This window comes from Musca autumnalis, unplaced genomic scaffold, assembly GCF_047663935.1.
Source record: "Musca autumnalis isolate F117 unplaced genomic scaffold, ASM4766393v1 scaffold_5, whole genome shotgun sequence".
NCBI lineage: Eukaryota > Metazoa > Arthropoda > Insecta > Diptera > Muscidae > Musca > Musca autumnalis.
This window is the reverse complement of record NW_027412088.1, coordinates 206,392,717-206,404,569: the sequence shown is the minus strand read 5'-3', so window position 1 is coordinate 206,404,569 and position 11,853 is coordinate 206,392,717. Positions and strand designations below refer to the sequence as shown.

Sequence of the window (11,853 nt, the reverse complement as noted above, 5' to 3'; positions counted from 1 at the left end):
GGCCGAACTTTTTATACCCTTCACCAATCTACTATTCTGTTACGAAAGTACTAATGCTCATGATTGTAGGGGAGACATTTTTGACCACTGGAAATCCCAAACGCCTAATTATAGCTAATTCCGTCATCTAAAAACTTAAAAAATACTTGAAATCGAGGGGTGCCGTTTAATGGGAGCTATACCACACAAAAGACCTATGACTACAATTGTTGATGGATAAGGTTTTTAACCACTGGGAACACAAATACCAAATAACAACCATTCTTGCCAAAAATTTAGATAAAAACTAATAAAAAATCTTGAAACTAAAAATGTGACTAAAACATCAAAATAACTGCAATCGGGCGGTACCGTTGTATGGGGGCTATAACCAAACGTGGATAAAGCCCATCATCGAACTTGACCTGCCTGCAAACCAATTTCAGCGTCCAATCTCCATTTCCTAGAGTGATTACAACAGACGGATGGACATGCATTGGTTAGGTTAGGTTTGGGGATGTGCAGTCACTAACTCTGACTGCGTCACTCGGAGACCGTCCGGTCCACTGTGATCATCCAAGGAAAATAAATGGAAAGTGCTGTAAAGGGAAACATGCATATATCGACTCACAATTTTACCCTGATCAAAAATGTTTATACATTATGGTGTCGCAAATGAGTATTTCAGCGTGTTGGAAACGGAAAAATTAACTTATAATATAACACCCTCATATAAAATGTAAAAAAACAAATGTAAACTCTTTTCAAATCCGTGGCTTTTCCAATACAAAAGTTCACCGTAGATGACTTTTCCCATACAAAAATTCACCGTAGACGACTTTTCCTATACAAAAGTTCACCGGAGATGACTTTTTCCATACAAAAGTTCACCGGAGATGACTTTTCCAATACAAAAGTTCACCGGAGATGACTTTTCCTATGCAAAAGTTCACCGGAGATGACTTTTCCTATACAAAATTTCACCGGAGACTACTTTTCCAATACAAAAGTTCACCGGAGATGACTTTTCCCATACAAAAGTTCACCGGAGATGACTTTTCCCATACAAAAGTTCACCGGAGATGACTTTTCCTATACAAAAGTTCACCGAAGATGACTTTTCCAATACAAAAGTTCACCGGAGATGACTTTTCCAATACAAAAGTTCACCGGAGATGACTTTGCCCATACAAAAGTTCACCGGAGATGACTTTTCCTATGCAAAAGTTCACCGGAGATGACTTTTCCTATACAAAAGTTCACCAGAGATGACTTTTCCAATACAAAAGTTCACCGGAGATGACTTTTCCCATACAAAAGTTCACCGGAGATGAGTTTTCCTATGCAAAAGTTCACCGGAGATGACTTTTCCAATACAAAAGTGCACCGGAGATGATTTTTCCCATACAAAAGTTCACCGGATATGACTTTTCCCATACAAAAGTTCACCGGAGATGACTTTTCCTATGCAAAAGTTCACCGGAAATGACTTTTCCTATACAAAAGTTCACCGGAGATGACTTTTCCAATACAAAAGTTCACTGGAGATGACTTTTCCTATACAAAAGTTCACCGGGAACAATTACCCAGTTAGTGGCATCGTAAAATTTTGAATATGTTATGTCAAAACTTTCTTTATGTTGTTGGGGAAATTACAACAAAAATAATTTGTTTATAAAGGGATTTGACTTTTCATATTCGATCAGCTGGTGTGATGCCACTATCTGGGTGTAATTGTGCCATGTTTCAAATGTAAAAAAGTAGTAAAAAGTTTTAATTCAAATAAAAAATATGAATTAAAATTATATTGGAAGCATTGTTCCAGAACCTGCAAGAATCTAATTCTACTTTTGGATATCAAAAAATAGTACAATTTAGTAGATTCTTGCAGGTTTTGGAACACTGCAAATGCGTACTCCGTTGCGTTCGCCGCAACAATGACAATTCACACAAAAACTTACGCTCAGTAAGTCATCTCCTTATGTGTCATCTGGAATGGAAGAGGAACATTGAAAAGGGAATGTAGGGAATTTTTCAGATTAGTCACGGATAAAACATCCACGCTGATTTTTTTCCTTTCAATATTTTCAATAATTTATTTTCACATTTATTCTTAAAACTGCAAATATATTTGCCGATGAGGCAAGAAGAGACCTTAGTTAAATGATGCCTCCAGGTTTATGCTCTTCAAAATTAAGTAATAATGACGCCGCAGTGTTTTGGCTATAATTCCTGTAGATAATGCGAGTGTAGTAAAGCAGAATCAACATTGGAAAAGGAGGTGACAATTTGTATACATAGGATAGGCCGACTTCCGTATTGTCAGTTGCTTTGTATTCGTGCATGAAACTAGGGGTTCTTAAATCGATTTACCCACTACTGCAATTTCATAAAATTACTCTAGTATGGAACTCGATTTAAGAACCCCTACATTCATGCAAGAATACAAAGCAACTGACAATACGGAAGTCAGCCATACATTGTCATAAAAATATCGACTCTTGTTTCCTCTTCGCAGTGTTGCCTGCAATAATCTGTACTGCTTTCCTTCCATGTTGGGCTTGTTGAGAGAGATCAGAAAGGTTGTATACATATCGACGCCTCCAAACAATAGTATGCTAAGTCGGCTTAGCATGTTTTCAAGTTCTTTACATTTTTATAGATAACGTCCTTTAACTTAAATTCTGTCAAATTTTGGTAATAATCGGACAATCCGAACAGAAGTTATAAACAAATATTTACTTAGCATAGTACTGAAGGTCAAAGAAATTTCCAAACTTTTAGAGCTTGTCCTGCGAAACTCACTGTTCAGAATTAGCAAACTATTATTTGGAGGTGTCGAACGTCCTTTTACTTAAATTCTGTCAAATTTTGGCAATGATCGGTCAATCCGAACAGAAGTTATAAACAAATATTGACTTAGCATAGTACTGAAGTTCAAAAAAATTTCCACACTTTGAGAGCTTCTCCTGCAAATCTCACTTTTTAGACTTAGCATACTATTATTTGGAGGTGTCGATATATGTAATAAACCAAATCATTTGTTAATCTACGGCAAATATTCTTCATTCCGTTTTCCGAATTGTTCTTAGTTCTTAAAAATGTTGTGGAAAACCGATCAAAATCACTTTTTTGGTACAGCTTTAGTACAGAAATATTCCAATCTTTAAAAAAATGTCAGTGAGTTTTAAGATTTGTTGGAATTTTATTAAAATATAAAAATATGTATAACTCTATATATAAAACATATTAACAATAAATGCAAAACAAATTATGTAACGCCAAATACACATAGCTTTTCATTTTGAATATACTTTAACAAAATTCTCATCATCCACAATTTTAAACTGATATTCACGGTAGGTTTCCAATTCATAAATGTACTTCTTGCCGCAATCCTTCATAATTTTGGCAATGACAGGTTTTACATTATGTCCCGCAACTTGTGCCAGCTCTTTGTAATAGTCGAACTGAAACAATAAGAAATTTAGATATTTAGTATGACGATTAACACTTGGTATTATCAATGAGTCTATACTACTCACCTGTTTTTCACCCATTTGATGGGCATCTCTTTCGGACAAACCTCTTGCTTTTCTTTCCTTCAAGTCACGACGCACTTCTTCCATCATTTCCTCTTGCGTTGGTAGTTCTTTTTCATTGGCAAAGAATTTCAATGCAAATCTCACTTGCAAATCAAAACATTGTGTGGGCAAAACAAGATATGGTATACCAATTATGGCCATTGTTGGATGTTGAATGTTTATGCAATGTTTGTACAGAGGTTGGACATGATTGTTGGTTACATAAATGCCACAGTCAACGCTCAAAAATGGGAATGAATATTGATAGCCCGTACAAAAAATGACACAAGAAAATTCCTCTTCGCTGCCATCTTTGAAAATGGCTCCGTTGCGGGTGAAACGTTTAACATCGGGTTTCTGGGTCACATTTCCCATAAAATCCGTATTTGGAGCTTCCTTCAAATGATGACTGAGAAATATTCTATTGGCGGTTTTACTAATATGATTGGCTAAATCCATACCCGATGGACCAGCACCAATGATTAACACATCTTCACCTGTCAAATGTAAAGTAGAATTCGATTATTTTGAGTGAAATATTTTACATGTTTTTATTAGATGAACAGTTGGGATGGGATTAACATGTCAGGAATTTTAACTAGATTCGTTTTCTATTTGTTTTGTTGTTGCCTTTTTACTGTCTATTGCTGTTCAATTTTGTGATAGCGTTGTGTTACGCGACTGCTAATTGCATAGTTGTTACTTAATTTGCATACGATTTTGTTGCAGCAGACAATTAGCGAATCACACTGTGTTTAGGAATTTTTATTCTAAGTTTATAGTGTGACCTTCGTACTTCAGTAACGGAAGTATGCGTAATATTCCAAATTGTCTTTATATCAGGCATAGGTATGCTTGAAAAGCTGTGTGTTATATTTGAGACTCTTTTGTTAAACATTGAAGATACAAAAATGGACTGAACAAAGGCTGTGCTAAGTGCGTTGGCTTTATACCTATGAGACGTTCATCAATGAAAAGAAAATCCAATCAATACTAGTACACAATATCGTCATTTACAGTGTTGTAGTATTCAATTTTCTCAAGCTACTAAATCTGAACAAAATATATATTGCAAACTGAAAAGTCTCACAGATTTGTATGTAAGGAAACATCAAAATTGTTTTGATTAACACTAGACAATTTCAATTAGGTCACCGCTCTCTTTGCTATGACGTTTCCGACTAGTCAGTAAAACTCACCTTTAAACTTTTGTGGTTCTCGATATATATGACTATGCATTTGACAGCCTTGATATACGTCCATTCCCTCTATGCATGGATACTGGGGTTTTGTATAATGACCATTACAAATAAAGATCCTATCGAACACAGTCACAAAACATTTATCTGTTGAGTGATCTAACACGTGAACCTGGAATTGAAAAGCAAAGCATGTACATATTGATTAGTATAAATTTCACTTGGTGATTAAAAAAACACACACACAACCGCACCTGTCACCCAAATACAGATACTTACCTCCCATTGATTGTTGTATCGTGGTTTCACTCTAATAACTTCATGCTGAAATTTGATATGCTTCTCCAAATCATAATGTTCCGCATACATGTGTAAAAAATCTAAAACCACTTGAGAGCTGACAAAGGATTCCTGCATAGTTTGGGGATAGGGAAAGTCCAAATAACCCATTACTTCTTTGGGAAGATTTGTTCTGAAAACATAAGCATTAACAATTATCACAATAAAACCCACAAATCTTAACTTACCTTAGACCTTGATACATGCTACTGTGTATATCATCGTCATCTCGAATATTGGGCGATAGATCTTCATATACCCAAGTACCGCCTAATGCCTTACCCTGTTCATAGCAAACAACATTCAGTTGATGTTCGAGAGAGTTTTTCAAAGCCGTGAGACCAGCTGTACCAGCTCCAATCACACAAACAGTTATACCAGTAGTCATTGTTGTCACTGTTGATTGTTTTTTTTTTCAGGTTGTAAAAAGCGATGTTAGAAAGAATGGAAATTAGCGACCGTTCATTCAAAAGTTTAAAATCATACTGTAAACATTGCTCAAATAGATTTAGCATTATAGCCTGCAAAAACGAAAGCAATAAACTATAAACACCCTACAGCTAATCAGGTATACACGAACTAACACAACTAAAGATAATTGCTTGCTTGCCTGTTTGGTATTATTAGTTTTTAATAACAATTAAATTACATCCTGACTGACCAGTTTTCTTAAAAAGGAAGGTAGACAACGATCGACACTGGTCAGTTGCAATATTAAATAACAGTAATTTAAAAACTGTTGTAATTTCTCTCAAAAATTGCAGCAGGCAGTTGGGTAGTAGTGTTTTTAACAATGTATGTTGCCTACCGGATTGTCTGCTTACTGTCAGGCATTTAACAGAAAATGACATGAGTTTTTCCTACTATCTCTGCTCATCTTTGCAAATAATAAAATAAAAACAACTTTACTGTGCTATCTCCACAAGATTGGCAGGCTTCTTAACGATAATTCCGCCACCATTAACAACAAAGTAAATATAAATATTACATAAAAAAGGTAAGGAATTTTTTTATTTTATATCTTAACAATATGATCGCTCTCTCGCCCACTTGTGCTCTTATTCGTTTGTTATTTCAAAAAAGAAAAAGCTGTTATCAAAAGAAAAAGAAATCAATTGTCTGGCCTTTTGTATACCTCCACTACATTGTTTTATACGTTGAAAATCTGGTGTTATCAATAAAACATAAAAACAGTTTCTGATTGATTTCATCGTCATTCGCCAATCACCTACTTTTTAAAATTATTGTGTCATTCTAGTTTGTTACTCTTTGCTGCAGATTTACACTCTGATAATTGTCATCTCCACTGTGGAATACATTTTGGGAGAGGGAGTAATTGGTGATTTTAATAGTACGGTTACATTAGAGTTTTTTGCTGGGTTAACCCACTTCATGAGGATTTATTTGACGTTTGCGCTATGGAATTGACATTTGAAACCCAAACCACTGGGTTAATCCGGTTAAGTGTAACCGGGGTATAACATTAAAAAATGTAGTAAAGGATAATTTAATTTGTCATTGTTGTTGTTGTGCAATTAGACATCATACACAGAAATATAGTTAAGATAATAGCTTTGTTCCCGTACTTTTTATACCCTCAGCATTTATGCTAACGAGGGTATATACACTTTCATACGGGCAAAATGTGCCTCATCGAAATAATGGTTTTAGACCCCAAGTATGTTTGGACGAAATGTGTGTCAGACAATTTGGAGTTGATTTAGCCATGTATGTCCGTCTGTCTGGCTGGCTGGAGAGCACGATAACTCTCGAACGGATCAACCGATTCGGTCCAAAATTTGGCTTTCGTAATATTTTGTCCAAACTTAGTTTAAGTTCGAAGATGGGTTATATCGGTGCACTCTTTCCGGTACCTCCGCCACAAAGGTTCGGAAATGTTCGGAAAAATTGTGCACACGATAACTCTGGATGGGAGTGACCGATTTGGTCCATACTTTACACATCCTAGTATATATTCCAGATATAGATCAGATTCGAATATGGTATAGATTTGTCCACTCCTTCGGGTACCTACCACACAAAATTTTGGATAAATTCACTTTAAGACCTGGGGCTCAATTCTGTTTCTATGAAAATGTGAAATGAAAACTTTTATAAAGGAAAAAAACTGTCAAATGAAAAAAATTATAAAGGAAATATTTTTCATTTCAAATTTTCATAGAACAAGAATCCAGCTGCTGCTCTCGAATCACTTTGATTTTTTTGAAGCAACTTGCGTTTGTTGACTCAATTACGACAGTAAAAGTATTTTTCAGGGCAAGTCCATACTTTTTGAGAAAACAGTCCGAAAGTTGTAAAAAAAACCCCTATGACACCATATCCAGTGGCTGCAGAGCTCGAACCGAATACTGCGTTCGTCCACACTTTGGATTTTAAATATTATAATATTTCTTCGAATATTAGATGAAATTTGAAGGTGTTGTTTATAGGTCCACCCCTTCCCGTACCTCCCCCAAAAAGTTCGAAAATATTCCTAGTGGCCCTGTTTACAGCGATATTATGTTTTTCGTAGGCTAGTGAGATAAAAAAGCCCTATCTATCGTTGTCCCGGCAAATTTTTGAGCTTTAAACCTATCCATGCTTTTGTCGGTTCATACTCCCAACATTTTGAAAACCCCCCTAAATACATACGTTTTTTTTTTTTTTTTTTTTGTAAAAAAGTATTGCAATCCACACATGCTGAGAGTATATCTCTGTCGGCAAAGCCGACTGATACTACTTTACTTGTTAATAGTAAAACTCGTAACAGAGAGAAGTTTAAAATTTTTTTTCTCACACAAAAGTTTTTTGAAATTGTTCGGGAACGGAAATTTGGAAAATACGTCAAAAAAACTGGAACAATTGCAAGATCTATTTAACAGGTCACGTAAGTAGCACAAATACAACTCTGTTTTTGCCAAAAATTCTTCAATATGTCAAAACGTTTGTTTACGTTTTCATACAATTTATTCACAATAACAAAAAATTTGACAGATTGAAACCAATCATCTGGTCATTTTACGCCACCTTATTATTTCATCATGAACAATTGTCAAAGTCGGCATATCAGCCAATCAGAAGCCGGCAACCATGTAAAGGCCTGCGTACATAAGCTGCTCTGCCTGATTGCCTTGCTTACCTGCTTCATTTCTGACGTAATAAAAATAATAGAATAAAGACGAAATTTCGAACTGGGTTGCCATCAGTTGGAAATTGGGTCGGCCTTCTTTGTTCTTTTATTTTTTTATTGAAGCAGCAAAGCAAGGCAATCAGGCAAAGCAGCTTATGTACCCAGGCCTTTACTTTTACACTCCCAAATTTGTCGAGTAAAAAGTTTTTAAAGTGAGCGCCATTCAGCGCCATTTTTGTTCAAAGAGAGATGAACATTTTGCAAATTGTTTGGTGTACGGGAAGGCATTTTGGGGAAAAATGTGTTAAATGTGTAAAATTTTTTTGTTCTGGAACGAAGCTGTGGTGTATATCCGTGCGGATGTTTATCTGTTGCCGTCTCAACAACGACTAAAGTGTTGTATTAAATGCGCGTGCATGCTTTTCGTAAAGGCGCGTGCATGCTTAAAGTAATTCATAGATCAATGGTGGGCAAATTGCGAGAGACTCCTGTAGTTTTTACACTTTTGTGTGTGAGGCAGAGCATTTCTGCCCATCAGTGTCATAGATGAACAAAATGAGCACTCGCCGAATTCACCATACAAGTGTTCTCTTGTTTTCATCATTGAAGTAATTACAAATAATTACAATCAATCCCACATAAATGTAATGTTGCAATTGCATCAAAATAACTCTTACTACGAAAGTATTTGTCCATTGAGAAAAAATAATTCCTAAAATTCGTTGTACTTTATACTATTAAAACCAGTTATAACTAGCAATGTGCTTATAAAATATTCCGTTATTGCTATCTTATGGACACATACATATCTATCAAAAACAGTATATCACCTAAAACCAATTAAAAATGGACGTTATAGAACGAATCACAAACAATTTTATAGCACTTTTTGTCGACAACTCGTGTCTCATTTTGTCTACCAATTAATCGCTTAATCGCTTCGTAGGTCAAATCTGCAACAATGTTTCACCGCCACTTATCACATACCGTGTCTGGCACAGCCATATTTTCACACTAACTTCTTAATTAAGAGTCCGGTTATCTACAAATACATAAGCTATGTTCCAGATCTAAAAAGTTTAGCTCTGTTCCTTTAAGTTCAAGAATCTTCAAGTTTTACCACTTTTTACTCGAAAAGCGTTCCTTTACTTCAGACACCATACAATTCATACGGTTTTACCACATTCAAAAGTAAAGGAACAGACCATTTTTAAAATTTTTACGACTTTTACACATTTTACCCCAAACCCCGTTCCCGTACACAAAAAAGTTGTAAAATGTTCACTTCTCTTTGAACAAAAATGGCGCTGAATGGCGCTCTCTTTAAAAACTTTTTGCTGCTCGCCGGCATCTGATTGGCTGATACGCCGACTTTGACATTTGTTCCAGTTTTTTAACGTTTAACGTTTTTTTCCATTTCCCGAACTATTTCAAAAAACGTTTACGAGTTTTACTATTAAAAGGTACGGGAACGAAGCTAATGTTTCGTTTCAGAGACACCACCTCATTTTTCAAAACTTTGCAGATATACAAAAAGCGAGCTTACCCATCTTTTTATGCGGTAAAATGTATTTCATGCTGTTTAACTAAAGAATATTGCAAGACTGACTAGCTTGGCGTATAAAACGCATCTATGCGAATTATATATTGATAAATAAGTTGTACCGTATTTTGATAAGAGTTGAGATTATTGCGAACAAAGGTTATGTTGATTCAAACATGTTATTACGGGAGTCTTTAATGCAACCTAACATTATTCTCGTATGTTACGTGTCCCTTTTTGTCTCGGCTAGGAGATGTCCTGACAAACTCCGACTAACTCTGCCGACTCTCTGAGGGCAGGTCCCATCCCGACATCTCAAGCCCAGGAACGTAAACAATCAAAAATAAACAGGGATAACTGCTGCAAACTACATCTATCATTAACCTATCCCATCACAACACCAAAAACCCCAAACATCGAGGTCCTTTAGCCGCCCACCCTACCATGATCATCAGCTCCAATCCCCTTTCCTGATGACCCCTATTCCCGCATTTCACCACACCACTTACCTTTCCTTCACCACCTCCTTAATAATGCTTTAACACCTCATATTTTCTATCCTCAAAACATCAAGTCATATTTTATTTTTTTAATAGTGTAAAATTAATATTATCCTAAAAGCTAACAAATTTCTTTATTTTATATTTAGCAGATCAAGTAATCTCTAAGTGTAATATAAAAAAAATTAAAATAAATAAAAATGTATTATTAAAATAAATCAATCTCTCTTTTTTTTTAAGGCCTTATGCCTATTTTTTTTGTCAAAACATTTTAATTAATTAAACGATCGGTCTATTGACCAGTTAACAGATCACTTTAATGTCTTTAATCGTCCTTAGGACCAAATCAAAATCAATATCCAAAAAGGATTACTTAAAACAAAAGACTCAACAGACAAGCACAATGTTTCTGAGTACCTAACCCACCCTAATGTCGCAAAAAAAGAGCTCTTTTCTATCAAGGGACTACTAAGGGGGTCTAACAATCAGATTCACGAAAGCTTGCTCTATAGCAAATTATGAAATAATGTCCAAATAAGGATCAACTAAACATTAAATTGACGTACCTATTTAGCTTGAAAAGTTGAAACAATTAACAAATTTGAAAAAAAAAACAAAATTAACAAATAAATATAAATATGTCTATAAAAATATATAAAGATATAGGATAAAAATTTAAAATAAACTAAATATACTAATAAAGTCAAATATAAATTGATTAATAGTTGATTAAAATTTAGGTCCAATAGCTTTTTCTCATGATGGACAAAAATCAATAGTTAAATCTGGCCGGATATTTCCGTCACCAGGTTTTTTGTAATTAAAAGTAGTTTCTTCTTCGATCAATCAATTTTCACCGTCAATTGGGACCTTTTTTTGGATTGGTATATGTGCACATAATTTTCTTATCTTTTTGAAACAATTCCAGAACACTGTGGTGGTAATAAACGGTGTGGAGACTTCTTTGTATAAGATGAAATTTGTTGTCTCCAATAAATTATTTGGTGCTGAGCTTGGATGCGACGAGTGGGGACTCAATTTGTCGTTCCGGGTTTTGCCCATAGATGGTACTGGCAAATATAGGTAATGCAGTATCTTACCTTATTTTTCCCCGGATTATTTGGGTGTGTGGTTGTAGTGTCACTATCGCCTACAAGATATCGCTATCTGTCCACGAACCTGGCTTCGACCTGGCAAACCCAAAAAGGTTTAATTAAATAAACTGCCAAATACTCTTTAATAACAATAATTTTTGTATACCTTCTGAGTTTGTCGAAGTATATTTAATATACTGGCTCGCTTAGACTTTCACCACTCAAAAAAATGGATTATCCCACACTCGTAACCTACGTTAAACACTCATTAATCACTTTTATGTCACATTTTGTATTCTTGTATTTTGGAATCTTTACCTTTATTCTCAATAAAACAGTCTTTAGATATATAATATTTTCTTCACTGCTAAACTGTTCAAAACTGTTGACTTTATTACGGAATAAAAACGCTTACTAGCTCAACACCACTGAAAAACTAACCTTTTTTCCCATTTTTACTCTCTTTTATAGGTTCGTGAGAGAAA

At 35.0% G+C, this 11,853-nt stretch overlaps 1 protein-coding gene and 1 long non-coding RNA gene across 3 annotated transcripts; both read right to left on the bottom strand.

The window, feature by feature from the left end:
- Positions 1–3,164: 3,164 nt before the first annotated feature.
- On the bottom strand, positions 3,165–5,924 carry Fmo-2 (Flavin-containing monooxygenase 2). Of its 2 annotated transcripts, none has more exons than XM_073988285.1 (6): positions 5,712–5,924; positions 5,290–5,622; positions 5,042–5,234; positions 4,763–4,934; positions 3,525–4,060; positions 3,165–3,449 (listed from the first exon to the last, which is right to left on the bottom strand). In XM_073988285.1, the coding sequence occupies exons 2-6, from the start codon at positions 5,487–5,489 to the stop codon at positions 3,279–3,281; spliced, it is 1,272 nt and encodes a 423-aa protein (XP_073844386.1). In that variant the 5' UTR covers positions 5,490–5,622; positions 5,712–5,924; the 3' UTR covers positions 3,165–3,278. The 2 variants fall into 2 exon arrangements, with proteins under 2 accessions (XP_073844386.1, XP_073844385.1); XM_073988284.1 differs by having other exon boundaries at positions 5,686–5,895.
- A 5,170-nt stretch (positions 5,925–11,094) lies between these two features.
- LOC141404693 (uncharacterized) lies at positions 11,095–11,830 on the bottom strand. Its single transcript, XR_012413064.1, has 3 exons — positions 11,687–11,830; positions 11,535–11,620; positions 11,095–11,464 (listed from the first exon to the last, which is right to left on the bottom strand). It is a non-coding gene; the product is annotated as an uncharacterized lncRNA (long non-coding RNA).
- Positions 11,831–11,853: the final 23 nt, after the last annotated feature.